Source organism: Leiobunum rupestre, chromosome 11, assembly GCF_980474605.1.
Source record: "Leiobunum rupestre chromosome 11, qqLeiRupe1.1.hap1, whole genome shotgun sequence".
Taxonomy (NCBI): Eukaryota; Metazoa; Arthropoda; class Arachnida; order Opiliones; family Sclerosomatidae; genus Leiobunum; species Leiobunum rupestre.
In genome coordinates, this window is record NC_143394.1 from 26,628,879 (window position 1) to 26,642,042 (window position 13,164).

The 13,164-nt window shown below is 38.4% G+C and overlaps 1 protein-coding gene across 3 annotated transcripts in view; it reads right to left on the minus strand.

Annotated features, from left to right (window-relative positions):
- ct (homeobox protein, cut) overlaps positions 1–13,164 on the minus strand; it is a 460,014-nt gene that overhangs the window by 348,943 nt on the left and 97,907 nt on the right. For all 3 annotated transcript variants that reach the window (XM_090164186.1, XM_090164187.1, XM_090164185.1), the window contains exon 2: positions 7,579–7,689. In XM_090164186.1, coding sequence (XP_090020312.1) covers positions 7,579–7,689 — 111 coding nt within the window. The remainder of the gene's footprint in view (positions 1–7,578; positions 7,690–13,164) is intronic.

Consider the following 13,164-nt stretch of genomic DNA (forward strand, 5'->3'; position numbering starts at 1 on the left):
AAGGCTGTTTTCTAATACATTATTTTTTAAAGTATAGGAATTTCTGGATAATCCTATATTTATAGGAACAATTTTGAAAAAAAAAATAGGAATTTATAGGAACAATTTCGAAAAAATAGGAATTTATAGGAACTATAGGAACTCTGTGAGCACTGTATTTCATAATTTTGAATTGATAAAGGACCTAAAAGAAGGAACCATTTAGCCAAATGTCAACTTCATCTCCGACCAAACACGTCACGCGTGATTGATAAGAAGCTATGATGGTTTCAATTTAAGGCCGTAGACCTCCGAGTTTATATTTTAATTAATTCGCGAAACCGTGCGAATATTAAAAAGACATTTTTAATTAAAAGCCTCTCTTCGATAGTATTCCCCAAACAATCCGAACCAACCAGACCAAACAACAGCGACCTCTTCGTAGAAGAACTTCTCCCGGAAGAGATAGCGATGGAAAATAGGGGAGCAAAAATTAAAAGTGGCGCGCGATACACTTCGAATGGGAAGAGAAGTTGTTCGACCAAACCGAATCGTTCTTAACTGCAGAAGTCTTTTCTCTTTTGGAGAAACTTCGGGCACCATGTTCCATCGACAAAAAGAGTGGCGAAGATAGTAGCTAGAGCGTCGTGTATATCTACCGGCGAAGGGCGCTGCGGATTGCGAAAAGACGACGAGAGAAAAGAGTTGAATAATCGAGCACGTTTGTTGATGTGGAAACATCACTTAATTGAGACGGTTCGTAAGCTTGATGGAATCCTAAACAATTCGTCGGGTCCGCGACGGGGAGCCCAGCCTCGAAAATGCGACCCTTAGGGACGCGGAAGGGGAACTTCACGCACCTTCGCGACCCCTTTTTCCGGTAGCACCCCACCTCGCGAAACTACGGCGCGCCTTCGACTAAAATACCCAAAATAAGCGGGGGCCTCCGAAATCGCCAAAAAGAATAAGGGAAAGATTTCCCCCCAATCTCGCGTTTAAACCCCCTCTTCGCAGTTTCAGCTTTCGATAGTGACTTCATCGGGGCAGGGACTTTCGGCGAGGACTTACCCAATTGGGTATTTTCTGGGCCATTATGAGGCGGAGGGGGCGAAGGGAAGGGATGCCAAAAAGAGAAAATCAGAAAACGGCTTCCTTTCTGTAGGAATTCAATTTTATGAATACAGATTGTTGTAATTGTAGCATGCGGTAATTAAATGTTTTTGGTTCACTGAGAAAAGGGAGAAAATGAGAGTCCTCTCAGCTCGTCTTGAAGAGAACGGGGAGCCCTCCCTCTCCCGTTTCCTCCTTCGCTCTTTGGTTATCAGGAAACCAAGCTGGAGTGGAAACAGAGAGATAGCTTCCACCCCCCCCCCCCTCGCTCTCCTTCAGCGATTTTTGCAGCGTTCCAAGGACGATGGTCTTCCCTGCCATGCATTTGATGTATTTTTCCAGAGCCCTCGAATCTAGGCGCGTTAAATGAGATCTCCCTCCCATTTGACCATTATAATCCTTCCATCACCGCACAATACACCTCGCGTTTTATTGTTTTTAGGAACAGGTTTGCCCATTGAAAACGTAAGCCATAAACCTCCCTAAAAATATCACTAATAAGAGAGAAGCGGGTATCAAATGTATAAAATAATTCCGAAATGGGGATAATTAGCTCGCTTATTAGCGCGTATAAGAACGCTCTTAATATCAGGGATTTCTTTTTCAAGGATACTATTACGAAAAGTTTATTTAATTCGAAACGTGATGGTCCTAGATTTATGGCAAATTATGTTATTATTATTATTTAGTTCCTTGAAAGGTTTTTTAACGTTCCATTCGGTGAATATAAATCAGCTAAAAAAGCCTCGCTTTACCACGATGAATGCCGAAAAGCTATTATTATTAGATAAGATAGGACCAACGGAGTACACCCGAGAATGGAAGCAAACTACAAGGACTACTAGGAGAGAGAACGGTAGGAACAAGTATCAAAAAAATACGTATTCCTTCGGGTATTTCCGGTGAATTTTCGCCGACACCGTTCGTCGTTTAAGGCAAACACGCGAGGGAGCGAAGCAAAGTCCCCAATTTTTGCATGATTTCGTAAGAATTCGAAGCAAAAGATTTCTGACAATGCGAGGCCCCCTTCTCCTTGAAGGAAAAGGTATACTCCGATAATACAGAAAGGACAGAGACGGTACCGGGGGTGGCGCGCGGGGAGGCTAGCTTCTCGCAATCTGATAGAAAACTTCCTTATTCGCGAGTTAATCCCGGATCACGCTAGAATTCACACAAAACTCGAGCGGTCGAGAGGAACTTTTTACCGGGCTTTCTCTCCGCGCTCTCTCGCAGAAAACAATTTCTTTCAGTCGCGGATGCCAGATACCACCCGTTTCTTTCCCCCTTTTAACTAAAATGGTAAAAGGCTATCAGGGATGAAGGGCCGAGGGGAGGGGGTCAGCCTAGAGAAGGGACATTTAAAGCTTATTCGTCGGCGGCAGGGGGAGGGGTGCTGGTGGCGACGGAGGCAGAAGGAGACGGGGTGGCGAGGAGGGGATTCATTACGAACGACTAACTTCCAATGGAGAAAGAGTGTCATTTTAGATTGGTCAGAACAGGAAGAGAATAGCCGTCCACTGTTAAGACCTATAATACTCTCCCGTCGCTAAAAGGGAAATCCACCAATCAGCCCTCATTCTGCTTCTAAAGAATTTCGCTACTTTTTTCTCCAGCAGTCGGCGGCGACGTCGGTACAGAAGACCAATGTCAGCCTTAATTTTATTTCCCCGACAAAAATCTAGCTTTAATTCGCGAAGGTTTTCCCATCGAATACGGCGAAGGTTCCCTTTCGCGTTACTCATGGGAAAAAGCACCTTTTATTTCGTCAGTCGACGCGCAGGCGGCGCCACTGCTTCCGGTTTAACAGCGTCCGAGTCGAGAGAGAGAGTAGCATCTCTTTATTCACCCCAATGAAATCTCTCCAAGCGCAAAACGAGCCCGGACTCATCAGCGTCACACATACGCTCGCGGTAATAGCGAAGACTAATAATTTACCACCCCTTCCCCTTCGAAATATTTATAATAATCCTTCTAACCCCCTTTTAACCCCCCCCTAACGGATCTCTTTCTAAATTTAAATCGGACAGAGTCAAGCCGTCATCAAGTTGTAATTGAAAATGGAAAGGGGTGAATTTACGCATCCCCTCCCTCCCTGCTCCGAATATTCCTTAGAAAATATCCCATCCGGTTTCATCTTTTCATTTTAAGTACCGAAAGATGTCGCGTTTTTTTCTTTTTCGCTTAGCTATCTCGCTGGTGGCGTAAAACGGATTTAGTTCACCTTTTTCACGCCAGGAGCGCTACATTTTCAAGGGTATTTGGTTTCGAATGGACGCGGGACGACGAAAGCACAAAGCGTCGTTTTTTCTTTAATGAGTTTTAGTCAAGTACCGTTATTATTAGCCGTGTTTTGGGATTTAACGGGGAACTTTTATAATAGTGAGCCTGCCTCTTATTTACCGGTCGAAAAATTCCGAGGAACTCTGATGGAAGAAGGCCAAGACACCTTGACTTATAAGCCGTAGACAATCTGCCACTAGGGCCAACCTCGATGCGCGGAGGCCTTTTCTATTTAACTTTGATAGCGTATTAGCTACCGGTCCAATCTCCTTCCTTATAGCATAATGACGACACTATTTACCCAACTATTTTTATCGAAAAGATTTTTAGATACATGCTGGGATAATTTAAATAAGAAAAGATACCAGGGCCTTAATGGCCCACGCGGAACGAATATCAACGCGGGTTATTAAACACGCTTTTCAAAATTATTTTCCCTGGAAAATAATTATATTTACGTATTGAAACCGTTAATGTCTATTTTTGAACTACTGGCGCCTGTAAAAGTGTTCCAACCGCTTAGCGTCCGATTGCTGCGGGTGAGTTTGCGATTCGCAAAGGTATAATTTGAACCATAGACTACCTTTCTTAGTCTATGTTTGAACGATATAACACGCGAATCTAAAATATAAATTTTTTCATTTCTTTACAGTTCGTTTTATAAATTAAAAAGGTTAAATTGTTGCAAAAATGTGGATTCTGATTGATCTAGTTTTTTACTCACTAAATTAAGCAAATATTCCTGTTAATTTCCAAATAATGAATTTACACTCGGACAATTTTGTAACAGCGGATATATATTATTAAAGCAACAAAACATAAGTCTTATAAAATAAAAATGCAGGGTTTGTGACTAAGTCTTTCTCGTCTTGTTCAAAGGTCCTAGAGGAATTTTATGGTTGTTTTTAACTTCGAATTCTCATCACAAATCTTAGAAACTAACTGAAATAGACTGAGAACCTTTCCACCACTAATTTCCCAAATTTAACTCTTAAAATAAATCTGATTTTCATCGTGGATTAAACTGGAAGAAACCAGCCCTTGCGAACTCTGTTTATTGCAGTGGATAACCTATTAAAAACTGAGTTTATAAATGCGTTCTATATATATATTCCATACGTGTCCACAAATGTACGGTAACGCCCAAATATATACAAGGAAAACATTTGAAATATTTTTATTTTAACTTTATCGAAGTCGTTGCTAATAAAAAATGGCCGAAATTGCCAAACTACAAATCTCCACACTTTTTAAATGATATATCAAGGAGGAAAATATTCGACTTCCGCGTAAACATACGAAAATAAAGATAAACTTTATTGTAGCAATTGCAGGAGTCACGGACTTTAGATAGCACCGTATAGGAAAAACAAACAAAATTTAAGAAATTTTAACTTGTTTCCTTTTCGACGAGAGGGACCAAGGGGGGGGGGGGCGAAATAGGGACCGAGAGTGGGATGAAAGAGGGAAAAGTCCCCCTTCATTATTTTTCAAAACCTAATTGCGAATCAAAAGAAAACTGAGAGGAACGCTTTGGGGGGAGGGGGCGCGAATTAAAAATTCAATGATTCATACGGCCAAAAATCTACTTCCTTTCCTCACTATAAATAAGGGTTGTTATGGCATCACCTAGCTTCCATAAAAGCTCACGACAACGTAAAGAAAACAATGTGAAAACGTAAGAGTTCAAACAGAGGATAAGTTATACTTCTAATCGTAGATAATACGGTACTACGAAACGAGGTGTTACGTACGAGTTCCGTAACCGCGACGAACGGCGAGGTATGATTTTTCTACGCTTTGCGAGAATTAAGAGCGCGTATAGAGAGAATAAGGTAAGGGTGAACGGAAGCGGATGAAAACTTTGAACTTCGGGGATGAAATAATTGAAGATATTTCTTTATCTCGCAGTATTCCCGCAACGGTTCTAATAGCTATACGCGGAGCGGAATTGCTAAAATATTTAAATTCGGAAAGCTTTAAACGTATTTGATTCCTCCTGGTTTTTCTTCGCATTCTAATTTCGAAGGGTTTCCACTTAAAGGCCTTTTTAAGAGCGAAATAGAATATACTCATCGCCGAGCGAACTGGCCAGAGAATTACCAAAAAACAAATGCGAATTTCTCAACAAAGGCTGAGTGGGAATCGGGGATGGCCACGCGGGAATTCAGAGATTGGCAGTTAGGGCTACGATGCTTGCACAGGATTCGTACCAAATTTTTGAGTTTCAAATACAGTTTATCCCTTACCATATTTTGGAAATATCCCTGACCTTTTTAGTAATATTCCTAGTGTTTATCATGTTTTCATAGGTAAAGAAATAAAGTTTGAGAGAAAATTCTACCGAAGATTTACAATCTACAAGAATGGACAACGCGAGGTACATCAACAGCGTTCGTACAAAATTTCCGGAATTAAATTCCCTGACTAAATTGCCAAATTTCCCTGACCATTTTTGTAGAATAAATTTATGTTTTGAGGTAAAATGTTAATTATGTATTTTTAATACATTTTTCTAAAATTTATTTGCCGGATTTGATTTTGGGGTCATTTTAAAATTCCCTTACTATTTCGGACCATTTTAAATTTCCCTGACTATTCCTTGACTATTGAAAATCATATTGAAATTCCTTGACTTTTCCATAACCTTTTGGAAACATTTTCAAATTCCCTGACTTTTTCGGGGTTTCCAGGTCGTGTACGAACCCTGATCAATTGTGTAAGGTCGTATTTGAACCAAATAAAAAATATTATAAGCGAATGTAAACTCATCAGTATGACCAGAAGTATATTATATAAATATCTAGCGAGTGAAGTATATTAATGGTTAAGATATTTAGTTGTAGCGGAAGTTTATAATATAAGCAGGGTAACCAAAGGGTAGACCGACACTTTTTATAGGAATAACAGGAAATTTGAAGTGGATTTAAAAAAAAATTTTTTTAAACAAAGGACAATAATGAAATTGTCAATTTGTTCAGATTACAGACAAAATATAGGTTTGAATATTTATGTTTGAAAAACGATTTTATAAAGGTAAGCATTTGTAAGCGCCTGAATGAGCGAGTGTTTCTACGCTTCAATCGGAATCACGAGCTATAGCTGACGTCTACAATTTTTGATAAAATGTATTCCAGCTTTGTAGATTATTTTACTAAGAAATCCTGAATAGTAGAAATATATACGAAAGTAGTTTAATCATAATAGTCAAATTTTTGTAAAAATTATAAAATATAGAATTTGTTATCACCTTCACCAAACAGGAAATTAAAACAAAAAGCCCCGTTGTAAACTTTGAGGGAAAAGTCTATACAAGGGACAATGCCAGCAAAAGAAATCAAATTTAAAGAGCAAGTTGCAAATTATTCGTTACAGCCTTAAGGCCCATTTTCATGCTCGCTGGTAGCGGATAAAAATCGTCAAAATTCGCATCCGCCACTCGCAAGCGTGAAAATAAAGCTAAAATATCTGTTTGAAACAGATCGACGCATTAAGTGAAAAAGTGTGTAGCGGAAGCGGATTTTGTCGATTTTTACCCGCTACCAGCGAGCATGAAAATGGGGCTTAAATCTTGTTCTTAAACGAAGCGCTTACGTTTAAAGTACCCAAATATAAAGTTAAGTTGCTTTCCGTTTCGTAGTTATTTATAAATAATTAGTAGAACGCCCAAACAATTTGATTGACGTCAATGACTACACGTAATTTCTCATTGGCCGCTATCCCCAACATAGAGTTCAGGCTTGGATTCAAAATCTAGATGCTACTGATTCCGTGGACGAATCCGAAAAATCCCCTATATAATTATGGGATTCTACTACTGAATTTTGTACGTGGGTGCTTACACGGTTTTCAAAACACGCGCTCACACTAAATTGGCATCGCAATATTATCTAGAAAGGATATTACAAGAATCATCCTAGTAGGATAGTGGGGACTATAATCTACCAGATGCAGTGGGGGAAATTCAAACAGAACCATAGTCCGTGACTTCACAAATTCTCGTTCAGAATAAAATCCGCAGTGGGGCGCTGCACGTAAATTTCATTTTAAAATTAAACTTAACGACGGTTATTTCATCAAATGAGTTACATATTTGGTAAAACCCATCAACAAATGAACGATAAAAATATAAAGTAGTTCAATTCCTATTCCGGAAATCTATTTGCAACTGACTCTTTAACGAAAAAGGTGACGGTGGATCTAGCTTACCTCTGGCGTGCTCCTTTTGAAATCCCGGCTGAGTTCGACCAGTTTCTTTCGGGATATTTCACTCTCATCTTGTCGGTTGGCGAGCTCTGTGGCGGTCTCGTCGAGTTCCTTCTGCAAAAAGAACACCAAGAAAATATTTAGAAAAATTATCATATTCAAGTTTCACCACGAATATTTCCCTGATTTTTCCAGGTGCAAGATAAAATTAAACGAAGATTTACAGAGTAACTCATTTCATGATTGTTATTTAAGTTAAATTGGTTCAATATTATAATATCAAAGAAGAAATATAGTCAAATCTTTAATAAGAAAATCTTATTGGTGTAAATTTGTATTCTCAAAGGCCTAGGTTTTCTTTTGCCTGTCACCCTTTAAATTTACTTTCCTTCCAAACAAATACCCTGGTGGTAGGCCAACAGCAGAACACTGAATTTTGGACATAATTTTTAAACCTCAGAAAAAAACCCTACGACGGCAATAAAATTTGAAACCGTTAAAAGGGTTGCCATAGTTTTTTCACAATCAATTTCCCTGACTTTTCCAGGTTTTCCCGGACCATCTCCGGAGATTTTACCTGACTTATTTTGTGCCAAGATTTAGTATTTCTTAAAGTTTCCTATTTGCAACCGAAATTAAATTCCCTGACTTTTAGACTAATTTTTAAAATTCCAGGACTTTTCCCTGATTATTATACTCATATTCCAATTCCCTGCATTTTTCTCCGATTATGATACCCTAATTCAAATTCCCTCACTTTTCCCCGATTTTTATACCGATATTCAAATTCCCTGACTTTTCCCTGATTTTTAAACCCATATTCAAATTCCCTGACTTTTCCCTGATTTTTAAACCCATATTCAAATTCCCTGACTTTTCCCTGATTTTTAAACCCATATTCAAATTCCCTGACTTTTCCCTGATTTTTAAACCCATATTCAAATTCCCTGACTTTTCCCTGATTTTTATACCCATATTCCAATTCCCTGAATTTTCCAGGAATTCCTGGTTTTCCAGATACCCTGGTAACCCTGATTAGTTACTTCTGATAATAGACAGGTTGACGCAGACTGTTTACCATACACGTAACATCTACGCGTTTTCTAACGCGAGTTTAACCGGTCAAATAGATAATCGAATTTCAGAAAGGCGACATAGCGAATGTAATTTTTGAACGCACCCTTTATCTTTTAAAACCAAAATTTAACAGTTACCGTAATTTGGCTCTCAACTAAGGCGTTATAATTGAGACTTAAAAATAGACTTAACCACGGTATATCTACGGCTAAATGCAAGGATCAGTTAAGTCGGTAATTCGGTCTCCCGTTCCGTTTTTAACTCGGAGACAGCAGAGGCGCGCGGGCCATGACGAAATGAATTCGGGCCCATTTAAGCGTGTAAAACTGACCTTAAATTTATAGCGTCCTTCGTCGGGAGGTACAATGGCCGCAGTTACGAGTTCATTATTGAGGCTAGCCCTTCTCGGTTTAATTAATAATTAGGCCTGTATAAATCATCGGCTAACATTACACGGCGCGACATCCACTCCTCTATAGAAGACGGCTGGTCATTACCGGAAGAGAAAGCTAGTAAACTGGAGGGAATCGCGTACGCCAAGGCCCAATTAACAACTGGAGGAGCGACTGAGAGACCGATGTTCGCCCGTATTACAACAAATCCTTAAACAAGCGACGTCGTTTTGTTTACGAGGGCCATCGTTATAAATAAAAGGTATCGCTATACTTAATGGCCGCCTCACGCGTCAATAGCCGTGGCCTCTTGGACGCTAAACAGACCACCTTCGAAAGGTATACACTCCCCAATTTGGAAGTTGCTAGTACCTCCTCTAGACGGGTTAGTTATCTCCGCTCAAGACCCCTCCGGCGCCCGTAAACGATCGACTACGGAGTATCGACAAAATATTTAGACACTAAAAACCTACTGGGTGTGATTAACTCAGGCTGGGTTTTCGTGATGAAAGCTCCACTCGAGACTTAAGACTTCGAATATACCTTACATATAGTTCCCTAACCATATTACTTCATTCATACCGTCAAATATTTCAATCAATTTTAACTAAATTTATCTCGACTACAAAATATAATATATTTTAATATAATATAATATAATATAATATAATATAATATAATGTAATATAATAATAAATTTATAGTTTCACTTTGCATTCTAAAACACTGCATTTATACCCAACTTAGAATAAATCCTTAAAGGGACAAATTAAACTTTAATAGTTATAGAAATAGTATATAGCAATAGAAATTACATTAATAATTGAAGTTTTAATTATTTAGACCAAAGAATTTATATAATTAATCGGGTCGAAAGCTCAACCTATGAATGGGTTAGTTTTAATTAATTTTTAATGTTTTAAAAAATGAAATAAAACAATTTTTACATCCATGTGTTTCCTCCGTTAAAATTTTTTAATCAAAAATTCACAAAAACAATTCCTAAATTCGACTTCTGAAACTTTTAATTTTTCATTTACATTTTTAAATGCTTTTTCAATTTAATTTTAATTTTTCAAAAAACGACAGTCATATACTGATTTTGTAAAACTACTTAATTTGTTAAAATATGGTTTGTTAATAAGTAAATATCATTTCTCTAAAATGATGTGTGAACTGTTTTGGAGATAATTTTCGCCCAGTTAATTTTATTATTTAGTTTAAACTAGTAGATGACATTCAAACAATAACTAATCAACGTTCATATTTATATAATCCACTAAGCTAATATCCAAATCATAGAACGGCTTTTAATGACATTAATACAGGTGGCCGGGTTACATCAAGCTTATGGTTTACTAATTTACATTTCAACGACTCAGTAAAACAAGCCTTTGTAATTCTACTTTCATAAGAAAAATCATTAAGGCAGTTATGATCTCGACTTGATTATACCGTTAAATTTTGTCAACCGTTAGAGTAATTATACATTTCGTTGAAAGTGCCAATCACCCACTAGATACTTTCGCGTTTGGAACAATTAAACCCGTTAATGAGTAACCAGTCTGTGCACAATAAAACTGCGTAAGCACTCTCATACGTTCCCGTACGCGTTTTCTATAGCAAGCTTAATATGTCCAATATTTAAGACCGAGATGAGTGGCTAATAAATAATTGCGCCTCTCCAGAGGATTAATATGTGAGGCCTATTTGATAACGCTAAATAATAAATTACTTTACTTGGATAAGTTTTAATTACATTTTAATTAAGGTTTTAATTATTAAAGCCTACGTATATACCTGCGCAAAAATGTATGTAATTTTGTAAACATTTAAAAATAGAATTTTGCCTTATTGAAGCCTTAAAAATAAACGAACTACTTTTACGGCGGAAGAGTACACGTTTTCATAAAATACTTGTACATAGGCATAGGGCTGGAAGTGAAATCTTGAAAAATAATTTGCCCCTCCCATAACTCGTCTCGATATCAAAGGCTTCCTTCAACATTTTCTTTTCATGATATGAATTGTATTCAATTATTGAACCACTGTCAGAATACAGACCACCAACCCCAAGAGGGACATGTATCGCTGGTAGTTTTGCCTCTAATATGATGCGGCCGTTTTGGAGGTACAAAGGCGAGCACGCGCGAGAATAAAAAATGAACTGTAAAAATTTCCGGAATTAAATTCCCCGACATTTCCAATTTCATGATCGAATTGCCTAATTTTCCCTGACCATTTTTCCAGAATAAAAGAATGGTTTGAGGTAAAATCTTGAAAACAATTTATTATGTATTTTTAATACATGTTCCAAAAATTTATTTTCCTGATTTTTTTTGGGGTCATTTTAAAATTCCTCGACTTTTCCCTGACCTTCTGGAATCGTTTTCAAATTCCATGGCCTTTTGGAATCATTTTCAAATTCACAAAATTTTACAGGTTTTCCAGGTCGTGTACGAACCCTGTTGTAGACTCGGCTCGCGCACGACTTTTTATTTTAATTTCGTAAAAAATATTATTTTCTGTTTGCTATACCTTTTTTTCGCGAGGTGGATGCTAGTCCTTCTGGGGGTCAGAATAATTTAAACAGGGTTGCCACAATTTTTCACAATTAAATTCCCCGACTTTTCCAGGTTTTCCCTGACCATCTCTGGAGATATCCCCTGACTTATTTTGTGTCGATGGTATTTTTAACCAATATTTTAGTAAACGTTTCCTATTTCCCACCGAAATTAAATTCCCTGAAAGTTCCCTGATTTTTAAACTAATTTTTAAAATTCCCTGACTTTTCCAGGAATTCAAGGTTTTCCAGATACCATGGCAACCCTGTTTAAAAACCACTACAATTCTTAATATATCTATTTTTATATTTTTTTATTGGTGTACGAAATCTGTTAGGAAGAAGCGCGCGTCCAAGAACCTTCTTTCTAATTTAAACAAAGTAACTTCTTCAAGCTTTTCCAAACTCGAGATTAAGCGTCAATTGAGTAGCATTAACTCGTCTATTCCGACAACCAGCGCTATCTGGCGGGGAGATAGCGAAGCGTGTCGACACCCGAATGGCGTTTCTCCGGAGTTTAAATCACTCGTTCAAACCCCTTTATCATCGCTTAATCTTAAACAAGCGCCTTTCGTATACATCGGACTCTCGTAGGTTTACGTTTCGGCTTGTTCAATAGATTAGGCGCCGTAGAAGGAGGCGAGCAAGGCTTTAATTAAAGGGACAGTGGATTACAATCGGCCTTAAGTCTATCGCGGGCTCGCGGATGCTGATAAACGTTACGAGTCAAAACGGCAAATTTATACGAAGCCTTCAATGTATTTTAACCCGTTCCTCCGCGGCGGCCGAACTTACGGGGCCGCTCCCGAAGACCCGCGCAAAATCATTCGCCTGTTTATTAAAGGAATTATAATGTTAAGTTATCGAGGCGCCCGTCTAGCCGTAATACTCCGGTACTTTCCCCCTCATCCCAACTTCTCAACGTCATCGGACATCGCTTCTTAATTAACGGGCGCGGTAAAGTCTACGCTCGTTAAACGAAATGGGACGTCGGTGAAGGTGGAGGTCGAGAGCGGCCAGACAATGTAATAGCGAACAATCGGTGCGAGCCGCTCTCCTCATTTTAATATACAAACTGCAACAGCGGCGGATGGCTCCGAGATTCTCGAACGAAGGGGATTTTAATTGATCCGCCCAATTTATGGCGAAAGAAAATGGCCATCAATTGCTACGGCATTTTCCCCCTTACACGGCCGCGCTTCCTTTCCTCTCTACGGGTCGTTAGAGAGCCTACATCCATCGCTACATAAATATAAGCAAATATAACAGCCTCCGATATTTGGGGAGCGCACGTACCCATCGGCCATTGGGAAATTATCTAAGTGCCGAAGAGAAATCTATCGACGTCAAATATGTATGAATCACATCTCTTTAGGATTGACAGTTTGGGGATAAACAGAGCCGGAAAAACTCCCTTCAAATATTGGAAAAACTTAGCGTCCCTATTACCATAAGTAACGTAACAATGATAAGTATGACTCTAGATATTGTTTGAAATCTAATGGTTTTAATGCTAATTTACTGATAGAACTGTGTAGCTTTTATCATTTTTTGGTA